At 43.4% G+C, this 16,628-nt stretch overlaps 1 protein-coding gene across 1 annotated transcript in view; it reads right to left on the bottom strand.

The window, feature by feature from the left end:
• CLVS1 (clavesin 1) overlaps positions 1–16,628 on the bottom strand; it is an 87,615-nt gene that overhangs the window by 12,931 nt on the left and 58,056 nt on the right. The window contains exons 3-4 of the mRNA XM_058815440.1: positions 5,733–5,843; positions 4,384–4,619 (exon numbers count right to left, since the gene is read on the bottom strand). Coding sequence (XP_058671423.1) covers positions 4,384–4,619; positions 5,733–5,843 — 347 coding nt within the window. The remainder of the gene's footprint in view (positions 1–4,383; positions 4,620–5,732; positions 5,844–16,628) is intronic.

Genomic DNA, 16,628 nt, shown 5'->3' with positions numbered 1-16,628 from the left:
GCCGTTTCTGACTCTTTAACTGCTAGGCTTAACCATCCACCATAACTATTTGTTAAACTGCACACCCAGATAAAACCTCCAGCTGCTCCTAAAAACATCACCTCATCAACAAAAGCCAGCATGAACGCCTCAGGCAAATGCTTTGCTTTTGTGTGAGCTCCCTGTTGACTCAAGGCCCCTTTTTGACCATCAGAGATCACAGAAGACTTGGCCACAGCTGAAAGGGAAGTCATACTCTTCCCTGTGCTCCAAATTTTGCACCATTTACATGACTCTGAAATCCCAAAACTCTTGAGTGACAGGATTCCTGGATGGATGTGGACCCTTCAGAAGAGATGGCTCAAGATAGAGAAAGGGCCTGATGCCATTACTGCCCCCAGAATTGTCTGACGGATGCAGCCAGGCTCTCAGATTAAACTAAGTTTGCTGGGTTGCATGTTGTATTAATGCTGGGTTGCATGTTTACTACCTTGCACATTTCAGACTTCACTGAGCTGAATGCTAACAAACATACATTCTGAATGGATTTTTATTATTGTTGCTCCCCCTACCCTCCCCCCCTGGTAATTAAGACTCATTATGTGGAGTCATCAGCTGTTTTGCTTTGTTTCCCATCTGTTCATGGTGTACTTGGGATCCCAGACAATACTGCAGATGGGAATGCCATTTCCGCTGGTTTGGTTTTGCTCCAGTGGGACTTCATGTGGCCACTGGTGGAAAAAAATGCAATGGTTTTGATTAAAGAATTTCCATACTGTAGACTCTTGTCAAATCTCAAAATTTTCAAGATTATGTCATTGACTAGAGTCATTGGCAGCCTTTCCCTAAGAGGATTTTAAATCCTTTCCCCATCTACAACACCTCCATTTTCTGAAGTCAACAAGGACTCTTTCTTGAGAACAAATCTTGTGCAAGTCACTGGGAAAACCACCTCTGCCTATGACTGGGAAGAAGATAATGTTCTGGTTCCGTTGCTGTTAAATGGAGCAGAAGCTGGAATCTAATGAGACTTTGCTATGCAAGTTTAATCTCCTGTAGCCCCTTCACATTAGTCTTTCACTCCTGTATCAGTCAGACTGTCATACTAGCACACTGTTTCTGGCCTCTGATGGCTAGCAAACCAACCCTGAATTGCAGCCAAGGTATACTTTGATCAACTTATACCCATTTGATCTCATGCCTAATGCCTAAATGGTCCTTTTTCTCAAATACTTCTTCTCTCTCCCCAGATTTTCCCTTCAAATCCATTTCAACCTTTGCTATCTGAAGTTAAACAAACCACTGTCTTCTATAGCTTCTTGATGGAAAATTATGCTCTCTGCTTTCCTCATGCTCCCCAGAGTTCTCAGGTGAATTTATTTCAATTTACATGTCCCTGCCATGGTGACAGGAGCCGAAGCACTGCTGTCAGTCCTAAAGCCAACCTACAGGCAGGTACCTGCTCTAGCTTCAGCCCCTCTCACTGCTGCTTAGTACCTCATTTTTTACTTGGCCTGCATTTGGAGATTTATTTTAGTTCTCAGCTTGGTCTCAGGAACATCTTGAAAAGGGCCTCCTTGCCCTCCTTCCATTCATTTGCTAATACAGGTTACATGGCTACTACATTATTTTGGTCAGTCATTCTCTGATTCCATTTCCTGGCAATTTTCTTCCAAATCTATAATTCCTACCTTGATTTCTCAGCCTCCCTGCTACTTAAATTGCCAGACACTATTTTTGGAGTAGGTGTCAAGGGTGAGCTTCTCTCCAGGTGTAGAGAATGGGGGCATTTCATTTCACAGGGACACATCTATGTGGTCACAGCTCTCAGCTGTTATAGCAGCACTGAGCTCAAAGATTCCAGGTGCTTTTACACTCCTCAGGTCCAGTGGCAGCCTTAGCAAGGATGGGCTTGTGTGGCTTTACAGCCAAGTGGCCACAGAGCCAGGAGGGGCTGCAGCTCTGCATCCCATCACAGAGCGGGACAGTGCCACAGCTGGGAACAGCCACTGCAATTTCTGCCCCCAGACAAAGCCAAAGTCTCACAAGCAGTGCCCTGCCCTGCAGCTGGTTACAGGGCAGGCAAACTGCAGTGATGTCTGGGCAGTCAGAGAGGAAAGGTCCTGTAATTGTTCAGGCTTTTTAGCCTTAAATTGCAGAAACCTAAGAAGGCCCAGTCATATTTGCCCTGTTCTGTGGAGCATGATTGCTGATGAAAAAGTCAGTGACCTTTACCTTTATTTTTTGTTAAACTGATCATTTCATCAGAAAAAACCACAAAATTAACATGTTGCCTTAGAGTGTATGCCAGGGCAGGAGGACCAGAGGAGATATTTTCAATAAAACTAGAAATTGTTTTAATAAGGGAAAGAAATGATAGAAAAATTGTGAGGGAGTTATATTTAAGATGAAGAATAATGTCAGAAGATCACCTATGCCTAGTGCAAACCTCTCTGGAGTATCCAGATATCTCAGTCATAGCCTGAGTTTCACATTGTGTTAGAGATATATGAACCTAAAGAGGCAAGGAGGGGAGATATATAAAGACAGGTAATGCTGGTAGAAGTCTGGAGACCTTTTAAGATGCCTTAGATATAAATCTGATAAAAAAATAAAATCCAATAAAGCACAAAATCATGCTTTCTAAACATAGGCTTTTACCTGTGATTGGGCCAAACCATAATTTCAGGAGAAGGAGAATCAAAGCAAATACTCATAGGAGAAAATCTGTTAGAGCTGTGAACTTTTCACCTTTAACAGCAAGTAGTGACCACGGGGTGCAAGATCAGATGGCTGACTTAACCGCCGAGTAACGAAATTAGGCTAAAAGTTAGATCTGGTCTGCCCAGAGGCAACATGACAAATTAGATTCATCCCCTGCCCGCATTTGTATTAGTGCACTTTTTTATTAGTGAACAGATTATAAAAGAAGGCTTTGCCTCAAGGCAGGGTTTTCTGGCACTGAACTAATTTTCAAGCTGAGGCTCTCCCCTGAGGGCACAATAAGACCCTCCCTTCTTTGCAGTCAAGGATCAGATCCTCAGCAAAGATTTACCTGTGAGCAGCTCTCAACGTATTTGGAGCTTTAAAAAATGGCAGATTTCTTTCTATAAACCTACATAAGTGGGGATATAATTTATTAATAAAGAAATATTTAGTATTTTCTAAAATAACTCAGTGTATTTCACTGGAAATATTTATTAAAAATAAATTGGTTTAAACTCAGCTCTCTGGGGCAGGCTTTGTAAACTCATGCTGGCTCCCAGCCTCAGTTGGTGGTCAGGAGTGAGAACTGCTGACAATGCAGGTGGCCACCCCACTTCATGACAAGGCTGCAGGCTCACACCCTGAAAGTCTTGTGGCTGTGAGCTCTTGCAGTCAGTCATAAGTGTTAGTGTTTCCAGATACAGCTGCATGGCATCCCTCTGACCTGGAAGGGAGCTGTGAATCAAGGATGCATTTCTTTTTTCCTCTGAAAATGAAAGACTTTCAAAATTAATTGCATGACATTATGGCCTGTCTGTGTTGTCAGCTTTGATTTTGCTGTGACAAAATGATGGCTGCTCCCTGTCACGGAGAGTGACGCCGTGCCTGTGAGCATGGCACTCATCAAGTGGCAGCAGCGAGGAAAGCATCATTGCAGGGAAAGCAGTTTCATGGAGGGGGTGCCAGGGGTGAGGCAAGTGCAGATGTTACACTCACACAGGGAAGCCTGCATGGCCATGGCTCACTGCAGCTGGTGCTGGCTCAGCCATATCACCCATAGCTCTGTGCCAGGTATCCGACTTCCTGACCCCATCCCCACAATCAGTCCAGCTACTGAGGGCAACACACTCCAGAGGTGTCATTTTGAGCACTCAGAGCTGAATGCACAATCACTAGAACTAAAATCAGAGCATGTAAAGAGCAGCTCTGCAACTGCCTTTGCAGGGCTTTGCAGAGCCAGTGGAAGCAGAAGCAGAGGCAGGAGACCAACTCCTTTTCCCTTTAGAGGGCAGTGGTGTTCATCGTACAAAAGCTGCTTTTCAAGGAGGTAAATCCCTCATGGATAACAAACGGGTCAGCAGCAGCAGAGGAGCAGAAGGAATTGGGACCAGTGCTGAAGTGCACTGGGTGCACTGCACCGTGCAGGCCAGCACCTCACCCTGATGTACTTTCTGTAATGCTTTGTGCAGGGGCTCATTAATTTCCCCTCATTTTCATGCACAGTAATCAGACAAGTAATTACGGTTCCACTGAGACTTCCTTTCTCCCACCACACCACGAGCACAGTCCAGAGTGAAGCGCTCGTCAACATCAATGTTTGCCAAATTACTGCCTCCCTTTGAGCCAGGTGAGCCCTTCCTGTGAGATTTAACCTGTTCAGGGAGCCAAAAAAGAGCTGATTTCGAGGGCAGTACCAACCTTTTCATGGGCTTGGGTGAGGCCTCCCTCTCCAGGTTGGAGGAGGCGTGCTTCACGTGCATGGCATTGTAGGAGGTGTGGGTGTACTCGTTCTCATCGCTGTAGTCGGGACCCAGCAGCGTTCGAGCCCACGTCCCCATGTCATAGGGAGGCAGAGTCCCCCCAAACTCAGAGGGCAGGCATTCGGGGTGTATTAGCTGGTGGAGGCTGTTCAGGTTGTTCCCGTGAAGAAAGATCTTTAACAAATAAAAGAAAAAGTTCAAAGTCGTCACCCACTCCTTACTTCATTAAGTACAATAGCAGCACTATTGATGTCTGGAGCGTCATTAGTTGACTCTGCAGTTTCAGGTGGGAATTTCAAAAGCTCTCAGGGTTTACTCAGTTGGCAGAAGAGGGGGGACTAATTCGGGGTGGGCAGCTGAAGAATTAGGCTGGCACTACTAACACTTCTGATTCGCTTGCTTTTGGCACTTGACAATTTCAGTTTCTTAAGTACCAGATCAGGAGAAGCAGAAGTCAGGAATTATGACTGATTATTGCTACTGTAAGAGGATAGACGCTTACATGAAGAGCAGTGAGAAGAAAAGGGTGACAGTGGAGCTTACTAAAAGCAGGCATAAAGAGCAGGACTTCAGCATCTGAGGGTGCCACTAGCCCTGTACAGACACTTCCAGGGGGGGTATCAGGCTGTGTCACCACTCGGTGCTGCTTCAGCGACACTTGGTTCTCTAATCCCTCTTTTGCTTTCAGGTGGGTCCTACCCTTTTCTTGCCTAGTCAGACCCACCTCAGGGTGGATTCTGGGGGATTATTTAGCTGTTGTTTGACAGAATGCAGAGAGCAAATGGCTAGGATGACTGCAGAACCCCCAATTCACTTGGGTTTCAGTGGAGAGGATCTGCCTCTTCTGCAGTGTGAGCAAACAGCCTTCAGGCATGGGTACTTTTGGTGGAAGCAAGTGAGTTACCACCATGTGAAAACTGTCACCCTGCTGAAGGAATGTAATATGAATTTTTACTCCTACAAAAAGAGTTGAACTGAATTTTCCCTTGCTTGCAAGCAACTTCAGCCAGGCCTGATAGTCCCTCTACATTGCCAGTTCTCTCTATCCCTGAGCATGTCCCAGTGAAATGTATCCATGCTTTGTTAGTGATAAATTTCTGGTCCCTGGCTGAGTTATTAATTCAATCCAGACCATTCCAAACTCTAATTTTTAATAACAGCAGCAATTCTCTTATACCACATGGAAAATGGAGAGGGGAAAAAAAAACAACTAGAAAAGAAAACAGGCAGCTACTCAGAAAATCCAGGTCTGCAGGTTCCTCCCCACCCCCACTCCAATCTAGTTACCCTTTTCCTTGTCTTGTCTTTGAGGAATGGTTTGATTAGCGTGTACAGGGCATGGATGTACCAGGGCTGATTGACAAAATGGACTCCTCCAAAACGTGCAGGAAAGCTGTCCTATAGAAAGAAAGAAAGGAAGGCAGTTAAGAGATGCAGTGCTTTACTCTGGCAGTCAATTGGATAAAAGTCGGAGGAAAAATCTGTCTCTTTCCATCTGCAAACGAGCACTGGGAGGGGGCAGGAGGAAAATGGAGAAACAAAAAAGATGCCTGTAAGCGTTTGTATCAGTTTCCTCTGCGGACAGAGGCAGTCCCTTCGCCCCTGCACACACTGGCACATCAATTGCCGAGGAGATGCTGAAGATTTAAAGTCAGGTCTCCAGCCACTTCTCACGAACATTTTTTAACTCCGTCAGGGCATCTGACTCGGCCGGCCTGGGAAGTGAGAGGGGGGTGACGAGGGGAAGCTCTCTAATTTCTCATTGTAGAGCGCAAGGCAAGCCCCCGGTTCCCACGCACAGCGCTGCTCAGAGCTCACCTTTTCACCCCTCGGCCTCCCTGCCTCCCCCTGCTGAAATCATCATTACAATGGCTGACCTTTCGGGGTGAGCAAGCAGCGTGCTACAGGGAGGAGGATGGGTGGGAAATGCTGATAAGGGAAGGTGTGGGGAGAGCGCACCATGGCAGCGCCATGGAAACTGCGGGAGCCGCTGCCCGGCTCGGCACGAACAGCCCGGGCATCATTGAGATGCAGGGAGCGTCCCGCTGGAGCGGCGCTCGCACAGCATCCCGCAGCATCCTCCAACAGCCCGCCACGCCCAGGACAAGGGGAGGTGGCTGCTGGCCTCTCTTTACAGGTTATTGCACATTGCGAAGGGTGTTTTGCACCTACGAGCTTACCCAACAAACGCCAGTCAAGGAAGAGGCTAGGATTTTTTTTATTTTTTTTCACGGCATAAATAATGGGACAACCGCTGCGGCTGTGTGCAAATACGCTCGCAAGGGGAGGAGAGCAGCCTGTCTCTCCGCTGTGAAGGGAGATTCTGATGAAGCCGTCCTCATCCTGTGTGTGTGCTCCTAACCCCTGCAGCTCAGCAGGAAAAGTAGAGTATAATCAGGTCTCCTCCTTCAGGGCTTTGGCTCTGGGACTCAGGCAGGTTCCTTCCCCCCACAATTAGCACAGGGTGTCCTGGGGCTTTCTCTCGCCTTCCTCCCGAGCATCAGAGATTGAGCACAGCTGGTGAGAATACAGGGTGGATTTGTGAGATGATATGAAAAAATCCCCTTATACACCTGCTCTGCTGAGCTTCTCTGCTGCTTCAAGGTCAATTTTTCCCCCAGATTTAGCAATATGTATGCATGCAGCACCTCCTGCAACCCAGGGCACATCATCAGGACTCTCCACACTCTCTAGCTGTGGTTTGCCCTGGCTGACATCTAAAACCATACTAGAGTAATGTTTGTGAGCAGCCTCAGGCATTAAGTGATATCTTTTTCTTTTGCTATACAGTGAAATAAGCCATTTCCACCTCAGACAGGTCAGTAGATCTGAAATCATTACAAATCTGCATATTGGATGTTCTGTGAAGGACTATGGGGTAATCAGGCCAGCACACAGGAGGACAAGCAGTGTAACATCACAGGTGATCCCGTTTTAAACTCCAGTAAATGATGAATTGAGCTTTTGAGACCCCACCTGGTCTGGGGTCCTTAGCCCATGAAAGATGTCAACCTGCTAGAATGAGTCCAGAGGAGGGCCAAAAAGCTGATCAGAGGAATAGAGCACCTTTCCTACAAGAACAGGCTGAGGGAGCTGGGGTTGTTCAGCCTGGGGAAGGGAAGGCTCTGGGGAGACCTCATTGCAGCCTTCCAGTGCCTTAGGGAGGCTGCAAGGAGGGAGAGAGACTTCTTATCTGGGAAGATAGTGATAGGACAAGGTTTTAAACTAAAAGAAGACTGGTTTAGATTAGATGTTAGGAAGCAATTCTTTTCTTAGAGGGCGCTGAGGAACTGGAACAGAGAAATTGTGGATGCTCCATCCCTGAAAGTGGTCAAGGCTGGGTTTAATGGATCCTGAGCAATGTGATTTAATGAGCAGCATCCCTGCCATGGCAGAGGGATTGGAACTAGGTGATTTTTAAGATCCTTTCCAAGCCTATGATTCTCTTCAGTAATTCTATGATTCTGTAATTCTCTTTAAGGATGACATATGTCCTGTTGGGGTGTTCATTTTCAATAGAGTGTATTTCCACTGCATTTCATGGGAGTTTAGGATGCAGATCTGACTGAGATAAAGTGCTGCAGTGCTGCATGTTGCAGTGGCTTCAACTGACTGCTGAGAATCTGCTGCAGAGTCTGAGCCCAGCTAGCAAAACACATGGACTGACAGAAGTGTGAAGCCCAAAGTGATTTTCTACCATGTGATAACCTAAAATTGTGTTTTATAGCAGACCAGAGCCATAAAATGCCCATCTCATGCAAAATTCACAAATTCAGTCGCCTTCCTCACACATGGGAATGAAGCTTTTAAGATTTGGAGCTTTTCACAGATTATTCTAAAAAAAAAAAAAAACAAACCTAAGACAAACTGGGAAGTTCCATATTTGCCTTTCTTTCTTTATTTATTTATTATAATTCTATATTTTTCAAGCTGGCTGCCATCCCACAAGCTGTATCTATAAGGAAGAAGTTTCTGACACCTTTGCTCTTTGGAAGTAAATTGTCACAGCTGTTCTCAGGCTGTACTGTGGCAGCTAATGTCAGTGTAGAAAGTCCAATCTGAGCCTGAACCACAGGAAAGTAAAGAAATTAAATATTGGAAGCAGGGGAATAACTTTAAGACACAGAGATTTATACTGACCTGAAAAGGAAAGGTTTTTTGCCTTCCTGCTGGAATGCACAAATTATATTAATCATTTTTAGTGAGAAACATCAGTCTGTCTTCATTTTCAAGGGGGAACATGTATTTTTTAGGACATGTTGACCAGCTTTAACAATATTCAGAATGGCCCAAATACTGAGAATTATAGGTACCAGCCAGAGCTTTAAGCTAGCAGTCTGCCTCTAGAAAAAAGGAGCAGGATGCACTTTCCTATATAGAACATTAATTTTATGTTCACCCAACATAGATTGTTGAGTCTATAAGCTAACTTCTATCTCACACGTCTGTGTTATAGAAAAGCCCTTAATATATCACTTTTATTAATTTTATTTAAAGGCAATTGCTTTCTTTTAATTTTGAAGGTACACCCAAAAGTGCACAAAGACCCTTGAAAAGGAAGCATGACAGTCAGAAAAAAAACCCCAATAAAACAAACCCCCCCCCAAAAAACCAAAACCAACAAAGAACATTTTTTGTGTGTAACTTTCTTCTAAACTTTGTTCCTTGCCCTATTAAGCACATTAAGTTCAATTTGACCTTCATCCCTCAGTCCACCTGCTTTTGTAAGGCTGTCAATTAGCACAAGGACAAAGACTTTTTTTTAAGGAAAAAAAAACCAAACCCAAAGAAATTTGATATGGGAATCATCCAGAACTGTTTAGAACTGCAACATACTAATTTTGTAGAAGTCCCTAATTAGAGCAGAGCTGTCTTGGAAAGTAAAGCTCCTGTCTGGAGGTCTGCCTTGTGCAGTTCCAGGAAGATGTATGAGACATTTCCCACACCCCACTTAGTGTCTCTTCTGCTTTCCCTGGGGCGAGGTGAAAGTAGCTGAAATTGATTTTCTGCTGGAGAGCTTTTGCTTTTAGGAATTCTCTTTTGATTTCTCATGTCTTGTGATTCCTTGGGAAGGTGTATTTTATAATGAGGTACATTTTTTGGAGTCTACTGTGAAATGGACTCGGGGATCATGGAGCCTTTTCTTAACCTGATTCCTTGTCAAAAATACCCAATCTGAGGATATACCTGGGTTTTATTCCAATGCTATAAATGAAACATAGCACACATTAATTGTTCTGATTATTTTTGGGCACTACTGTCTTCTCTTCTGAAAACAAGGCTGAACACATTAGCACGTTGCTCAGCCATGAAATTACAGAGTAGATAAATACATCCAATCCAGTCCTAATCAAGCTAACCAGCTCCTTAGCAATAGCAAAGAATCACAGAATTACAAAATGGATCAGGCTGGAAGGGACCACAGCCATCAGGCCCAAACTCCCTGCTCCAGCAGGGTCATCCCAGAGCACATGGCACAGGACTGTGTCCAGATGATCCTTGAGTATCTCCAGTGAGGGAGACTCTACAATCCCTCTGGGCAATCTGTTCAGTTCTCACCCTGGAGCACAGGAAAGAAGTTCTTCTGCATGTTTAGGTGGAACTTGCATCAGTTTTTATCCGTTCCTTCTTGCCCCATTGCACTTGCTGAGGTGGCATCTGCCCCTTCATTAGAGTCATTGATGAATAAGTTAAACTGAACCTTGTGGGACACCACTAGTGACCGGACCCCAACCTGACCCTGTGATTCTGATTATGGCCCTCTGGGATCTGCCCTAGAGCCAGTTCTCAATCCACCTCATTGTACACTCATCCAATCCACACTTCAGTGAAAGAACCTCAGATATCTTCTTGGACAGCTGGCTCACTCCCCAGTCAGACCAAGCCTTCTTCACTGGGACTTAAAATGATCTAAAACAAGGAATATATCTATCAATGCTGCAGGGGCGCCTTCCCAATGCAACATAGGCAAAGTGAGAGAAAGAAAATAGTCCAAACGGAGTCTGAGTTGATTTAATGAAACTGGGGCCACTGATGGGCCTATTCTTTTGCCTGATTTGTCTTTGTTTTGCTTTATATATTTGCTTCTTTGCTGTTTTCAGTTATTGTCCTCTTTATCATGCCTAAAGATAAAGTAATGAACACAGTGGAGCTGCAACAGACCCCCCAAACCCATGCAGGCTTCAATACATCTTTCATTTCAGATAGAAGAAGGGTCTCCAAGCTTGTAGGTCAGAGCAAAATGTTATGGGGATCATCATTTCCCATCTCTGCTCAGACCTCCTGTTCAAGAAAAATTCTTGAACTGAGCCTGGAAAACCTTTGGTACATAATATTCCATTTAATAGCTTAGGAGGGGTGCTTGGAAGCTATGAGGTCGATTAGAGAAAATTGTTCTTTCTTTCTGCCTGTTCTTGCCATGAAAACACCTATTTCTTTTGGCATGAGTATGCATCAGAAACCTTTTATTCTGGTGTTGTTTGGAACTGCCTGGAAGCTAAAAACCAACATGATTTTCCAGTAGCTCCTCACACCAAAGTGTGTCGGGAACACAAACCCATCTTTGGAATATGAAAAATAGGAATGAATCCAGCCTGATGCTCAAGGTCATTCCTTTCAAACTACATGAGTTGACATCATAGACCAAAGACTTGAGCTCAAAATCCATATTACAGCATATTTCTAGGTTACAGAGTGTCTGAATTTTGAGAAATAAGCATTTTTAAAGTGCTTTCGTAACTTTTACCCTTTCTAATCAGAAAACCAAGCACACATCCCAGTGAACTTCTATCTCAACTATACTTGACAGTTCACTACACATCCAAATTCCCCTGGAAAGAAAATAATTGCCCCCAGATTCAGGAAGATATCAGTCACAAACAAAACTGTTTAAAGTGAAATGTCATGTAAACTGAGGATAAAAACAGCATATTCAGGCTTGTCCACTTACATAATCAGTTTCCAAGGTGGATTAAAGCTCCCAGTGATGGTATTAATAGTTCAGGAAGATTTTATTAATAGTTCAGGGGTATTTTCTCTATGGAGAATTTTCATGAGTGTGTGATTTTAATGAATTGGCGCAATAAGGGAAGGAGGATTTCTACTCTTCAGCTCTTCAGCTTCAGATCCAAATTCAGCCCCTGAAAGAGTGACAGTTGTTGAAAGTCACTGATTTTACAACTTTGTCAGATATTGGATAGCTTGTGTCCATCAACAACCTGCTCCTGAGCATGTTTGAATGAATTCCGTGTGATGCCCTTGGTATGGACAGAGTGGGCTGTTGAACAGGGCATGCTGGGCAGGAAGGGAAAGCGTCCTTCCATTGCTACAATTTCAGCTTCTAATTTCAATGCAGCCCCTAAGAGATGGATCCTTAGTTTGGCAGGACCAGGGCCATGAGGACACTCACTAGGGCTGGTCTCCTCCTGCACCTCTACAGGTGTTCCCTGGGGCTGCGGGAGCTGGGGCTGCTCTCCCTCACCCTCTGCAGTGCCTCCACTGATCCCAGGCACGTTTCCAATCTCCACCCGACAAGTTGCTTGTCTTTCTCTTATCTCTTTTTGCTCCCCTGTGTTTTTGAAGAGATGGGAATGCAAAATTAATGTTGCCGGTGGCAATAACTGCAAATCGCTTGCTTCTACCTTGGCATGCCCTCAGAGTACACGGGGCTTGAAAATTGCTGCAGAGCAGGGGGAAAACAGTAAAAAGAAAGACATTAGGGATAGCAGGATAGCAATCCTGACCTGCTTGAATATAACCATAAAAAGAACTCTTGCAATCATGAAGAATTCATTGATTTTGGGTAAGCTGTGACTGTAACTGCTCCCACCAAAATGCTCTCTTTACTTTGAAGCACATAATAGCAAAGGACTGGAGCAAAATCATGGGAAATTGTGAGTTCTTGGTTTATTTTTGCATCTCATATCCACATATATAGATGAAGATGCTCTGAAGTACTTCTGTCAGAGAACCAGAACTGCAAAATGAACACTGGGATACATTCTCCAAGGCATTTTTACATTATGTTTGTTATCTCTCCTGCTACACTCAGTAACTTTAAAAATTCAGTCATTTGCGGTGGGTTTCTTCCAGTCTTTATTGCACACTAGTGAGGTCCTACAGAGCATCTGTTCATGGGTATTGGCAGATGGCACCAATAAATCAGGTTATAGAACACAGATTTGCTCAGTAAACTTTGATTTGTCCTGATAGAATCATGCTGTCATGTCATCTGGTCTAACAAAATAAGTTGTAACCTTGGGGCAAAAGGGGGATTTCTTCACTACCTTTTTGCAAGAAACCCTTTTGTGAACCAGCTCAGAATAATTTAGTAACAGAAAATTTTCCAGAAGCAGTAACTCTGTTGGATTGACACCATGTCCTGGTGCTACTTTTTTGCTTGGCATGTACCCCTCTTTTATACACTAAAGTTAGAGAGTAAGGCTCCCTCCAGAAACAACAACAACAAAATAGATGAATAAATTATGTTAATAGAGAAACAGCAGGTTCATTCAGGGGCTTGGTTTAGGAGGTTCACAGGGAAGAGAGGAATTCAAATGTGATTAAAAAGTAAAATCCAGAGCACTGAGACACTAATTTGGAAGTAGCTCATGCACGTGTGCAACTGGGGTGCTGCAGATTGCTCTAGATTAGGTCATATTAGGTGAGGCCAGATCAGGATGCTTCTGGTGGAACAAGAAGAGTGACAGTCACCCACTAAGCTAAGCAGGGGTAGTTTGGGTCACAGGCAGCTTAGGAAGGGACATGAATTGGCTGGAGGCTATTTTTCAGAGTTAGTTTAGGAAGTTGGTATGATCTTTGCAGCCAGCTCCAGCAAACCAGGCTGCATTGTCCCCGGTGTTCTGATTTCTGGTGTAAAGTGTAGAAACCTGTTTATATTCAGCTTTCCTCAGGCAGGGCGACTGCAAGCTGAGTTGCTTCTATTCCTGTATCTCACTGAATGTGAACGTCTGAAATTAGTTGTGGGGGAAGGAAAAAGCAGCAGGAAGATCACCAAAGCTGAAAGCAGTTTGGGGCTTAATTAGAAATGGCAAAACGTGCTGGGCACAGAGCAAGCCTGGCCTGCAGACCTGCTGGGCGAGCACAGCTCAGCAGGGATGTGTCACACACCAAGCCCTGGGCTGAGTGTGACCCCTGAGCTTTGGCTGCTCATTCTAAATCATCGTGGCAATAAAGTCCCTGTGCAAGATTCGGGTTACTGAGAGAAGTGACCTCCCTCAGTCCTTTCTGCCCGGCACCAGGAGATAAAGTGGTGTGTTTTATCTCCACTTGAGCTGTTGGTGGGCATTTCTGGGTGTGAGCTGCTCTCAGTTTTGGGGGTGTAGTAAATAAGTAGGTGTCTTATTTTGAGCTAAAATTTTAGCTTTTATTTTAATAAGATTTTAGTGCAGGGCATTCTAAAGTAAAATGCCCACCAGCAGAATGAGCACCTCCACCAAAGAAAGTAACAGCCAGCATTAAGAGACCTTTAATGAGGGAGCATCCTAATTCCCTAGCACCTGGAAAAGAAACTACTCAGGAGCGCTGGGGTTGGAAGTTTGGCATTGAAAATTTGACCCAAAACACACTCTATTTTTAATATATACTTTTTGAAAAAGAATAGAGAGAATAGGGCTTTTTTAAAAGTAATTTCTTAGAGTTAAGCTTTAGATAAAATTAATTAATGCCATTAACCACAATAGTAAAGAACACCGCCATTTGCTTTAGCTGATCTTATTTGAAGCTCTTTCCTAGCTATTTCTATTTCCATAGACAGGCCTTGGACTGATCCTGAAGGGCAGTAGATCTGTAGGACACTGTGATTGAAAGCACAGGGAGTGAAGGAGTTAGGGCAAAGAAGATGGCACTGAGGCAAATTCAGCAGCATTTAAAAAGCTCTTGAAAAGAATTAATTGAGTGCATGCAAAGTCATTAATGAAAAGCATAATATACAGCATTTATGCCTTATTTCTTCTTGTCCAGTACTGAGATTTTAAACAAAAACCCCCGTACAGAGATTGACTCTTTAGATATGCATTGTTTTGCTGAGATTTTCTACACGGTCTTTGTAAAATATTTATTCTATTTTTTTTTCACACTGTCACTTGCATGTATATATATATATATATATATATACACACACACACACACACACACACGTGCACATATATATGTATATACACTTGCTCTTTATTGAAATAATGGTTCCTGAGCACAGGCCAAACTGCCATGGTGAAGACAAATGCCCGCAGCATTAGTTAAAGTCAGCCAAAGAAAAGCAATTAAAAGGGTCTTGTGGTACTTGCATTGCTTCTCAGGAGACCTATTGACTTTGCAGAGAAGCTTTTCATCTTTGCCCATGGAAGCACCAAGGTATTAAACAGAACTCCTAAAGTCGCATTACACTTGTGTTGTGATTGAAAGCTGATGATGGAGGAAAGGAGATTTTGTTATTTATAGTGTTAGGCAACTTATTTGCTGCTGAACAGAAGTCTGATCTTGCCTGGCTTGAACAATGCATGGAATCATCTTAAAAGCAGCATGGAAAGGAGATTATAAACCATCATTGTGATGAGATTATACCCTAGCATGGTCAGAAGAAAATGATCAAACAATTTTCTTATTGGCAATTGTTGATGGACTGAAACAAAGTATTTGATGGAAATTATTCCTTTTCTGGTAAATATCTTTGCATCTAGCAGTAAGTTAAAATAATCCTTTGTGTTGACTCCTCCGTACAAGCCCTTGCAGGTATCACAGGCTCTTGGTACTCATTTTCTCAGAGCTATCTGTTAAACAAGAGCTAGATACCTGTCTTATTACACTAAGAATTTTATATTTTACTCTAATTTGTTTGAGACAGAAATCTCATTTTAAAATTCAAGGTTTCCCTTCATCTAGCACTTGCACAACCCCTTTTTAAAGCAAGTTTTTTGGTCCCTGTCAGCTTTGATAAATGTCCCATAGCAATAAGTGTCCCAGGGTGAAGATATATTTTCCATTTTTTATTCTCTTTCAACAGGAGTGTGTGAATATGAGTGTATGCATCTGAGAGCAAACCCCATGAGCTAATCTGTTTTAAAGGCAGTGAAATTGCCAAGTGCCTGCACACTGGGGGAGACCCAGCCCTTGGTGGGTGCAATATGAGGCAGCTCACACTGCCTCGGATAAACACCTGATAGCAGCATCACCTTTGCCTCATATACAGCCTCTTATTCTTCAGACCAAGAGAAGCCTAAGGGAAAAATCCCCATCCTCTTATTTTTTGTGTGATTCAGTCTCTGTCCTTGTCCAGTCTCCGAGTGAGATTGCTTTGCTATCTTATCCTTTCATGCTGAAGGGAAAATTGTTTTGTGGATTTGTATTTCACAAAGTCCCACATAGTCACCAGACTGATTTAACAGAAGCAGACCAATGTGTCAGGTCTGCAATAAAACATAATCTCTTTGTGTCTGCCCTTTTGTGATCTCTTTCTCTCTGTATTTTTTTAATAACAGAGCAGTGCCTTGGTAAAGAGAAACCTGACCATAATTTAATGTCCTTGGAATAAGTTTTGATAATAAAAAATACGAGTAGTGTCAAAAATATATGTGGAAAGACTTAAAGATACATTGTGGAAAAGATATTTTTAGGAAAGCGATTTTTACAATATCAGACTGCAATTCAAGTTTCATGGCGTTTTCAACAACGTGTTTAAGAAACCTGTCATGAAGACCATTTTCTTAGTGAAGAGCCTTGCACTGTGCAGCACAAAGAACTGATATTTTTCACTGATGTTTTTCCCCTGTGGTTATAAAAGCAGGCATTGCTAATAGCTAAGATTGCCTGATTGTCTGACTTGTTGCAACTTTGCTGTAGTTACACATTTTGGGCCCAAAAATTTCAACAGAGAGCCAGACATATTTTTATAGGAACAGTGTTGAAGGCTGGGGGTGGGATGACAGTTTCTCCATGGCCTTAGAGAGAAAAATATTGTTTTCTGCACTTTAAAGTATTTCTATGATTATTGGAGTCTGGAGATTTAAATCTTAGAGTTTTGGAGCATGGACCCAATCTTTCAAAAAAGGTTTTCCTGGCACACGTGGATTTAATGACGCAGAGAGAATTTGCAAATCTGTGTAAGTCTGTGTCCAAAGTCAGTCAAGGAAGTGTGGAGGCTGTTTCATAGGCCAATTAGTCACAGCC

The sequence above is a fragment of the Ammospiza caudacuta genome, chromosome 1 (assembly GCF_027887145.1).
Source record: "Ammospiza caudacuta isolate bAmmCau1 chromosome 1, bAmmCau1.pri, whole genome shotgun sequence".
NCBI lineage: Eukaryota > Metazoa > Chordata > Aves > Passeriformes > Passerellidae > Ammospiza > Ammospiza caudacuta.
This window is presented reverse-complemented; position numbering and strand designations above follow the sequence as displayed.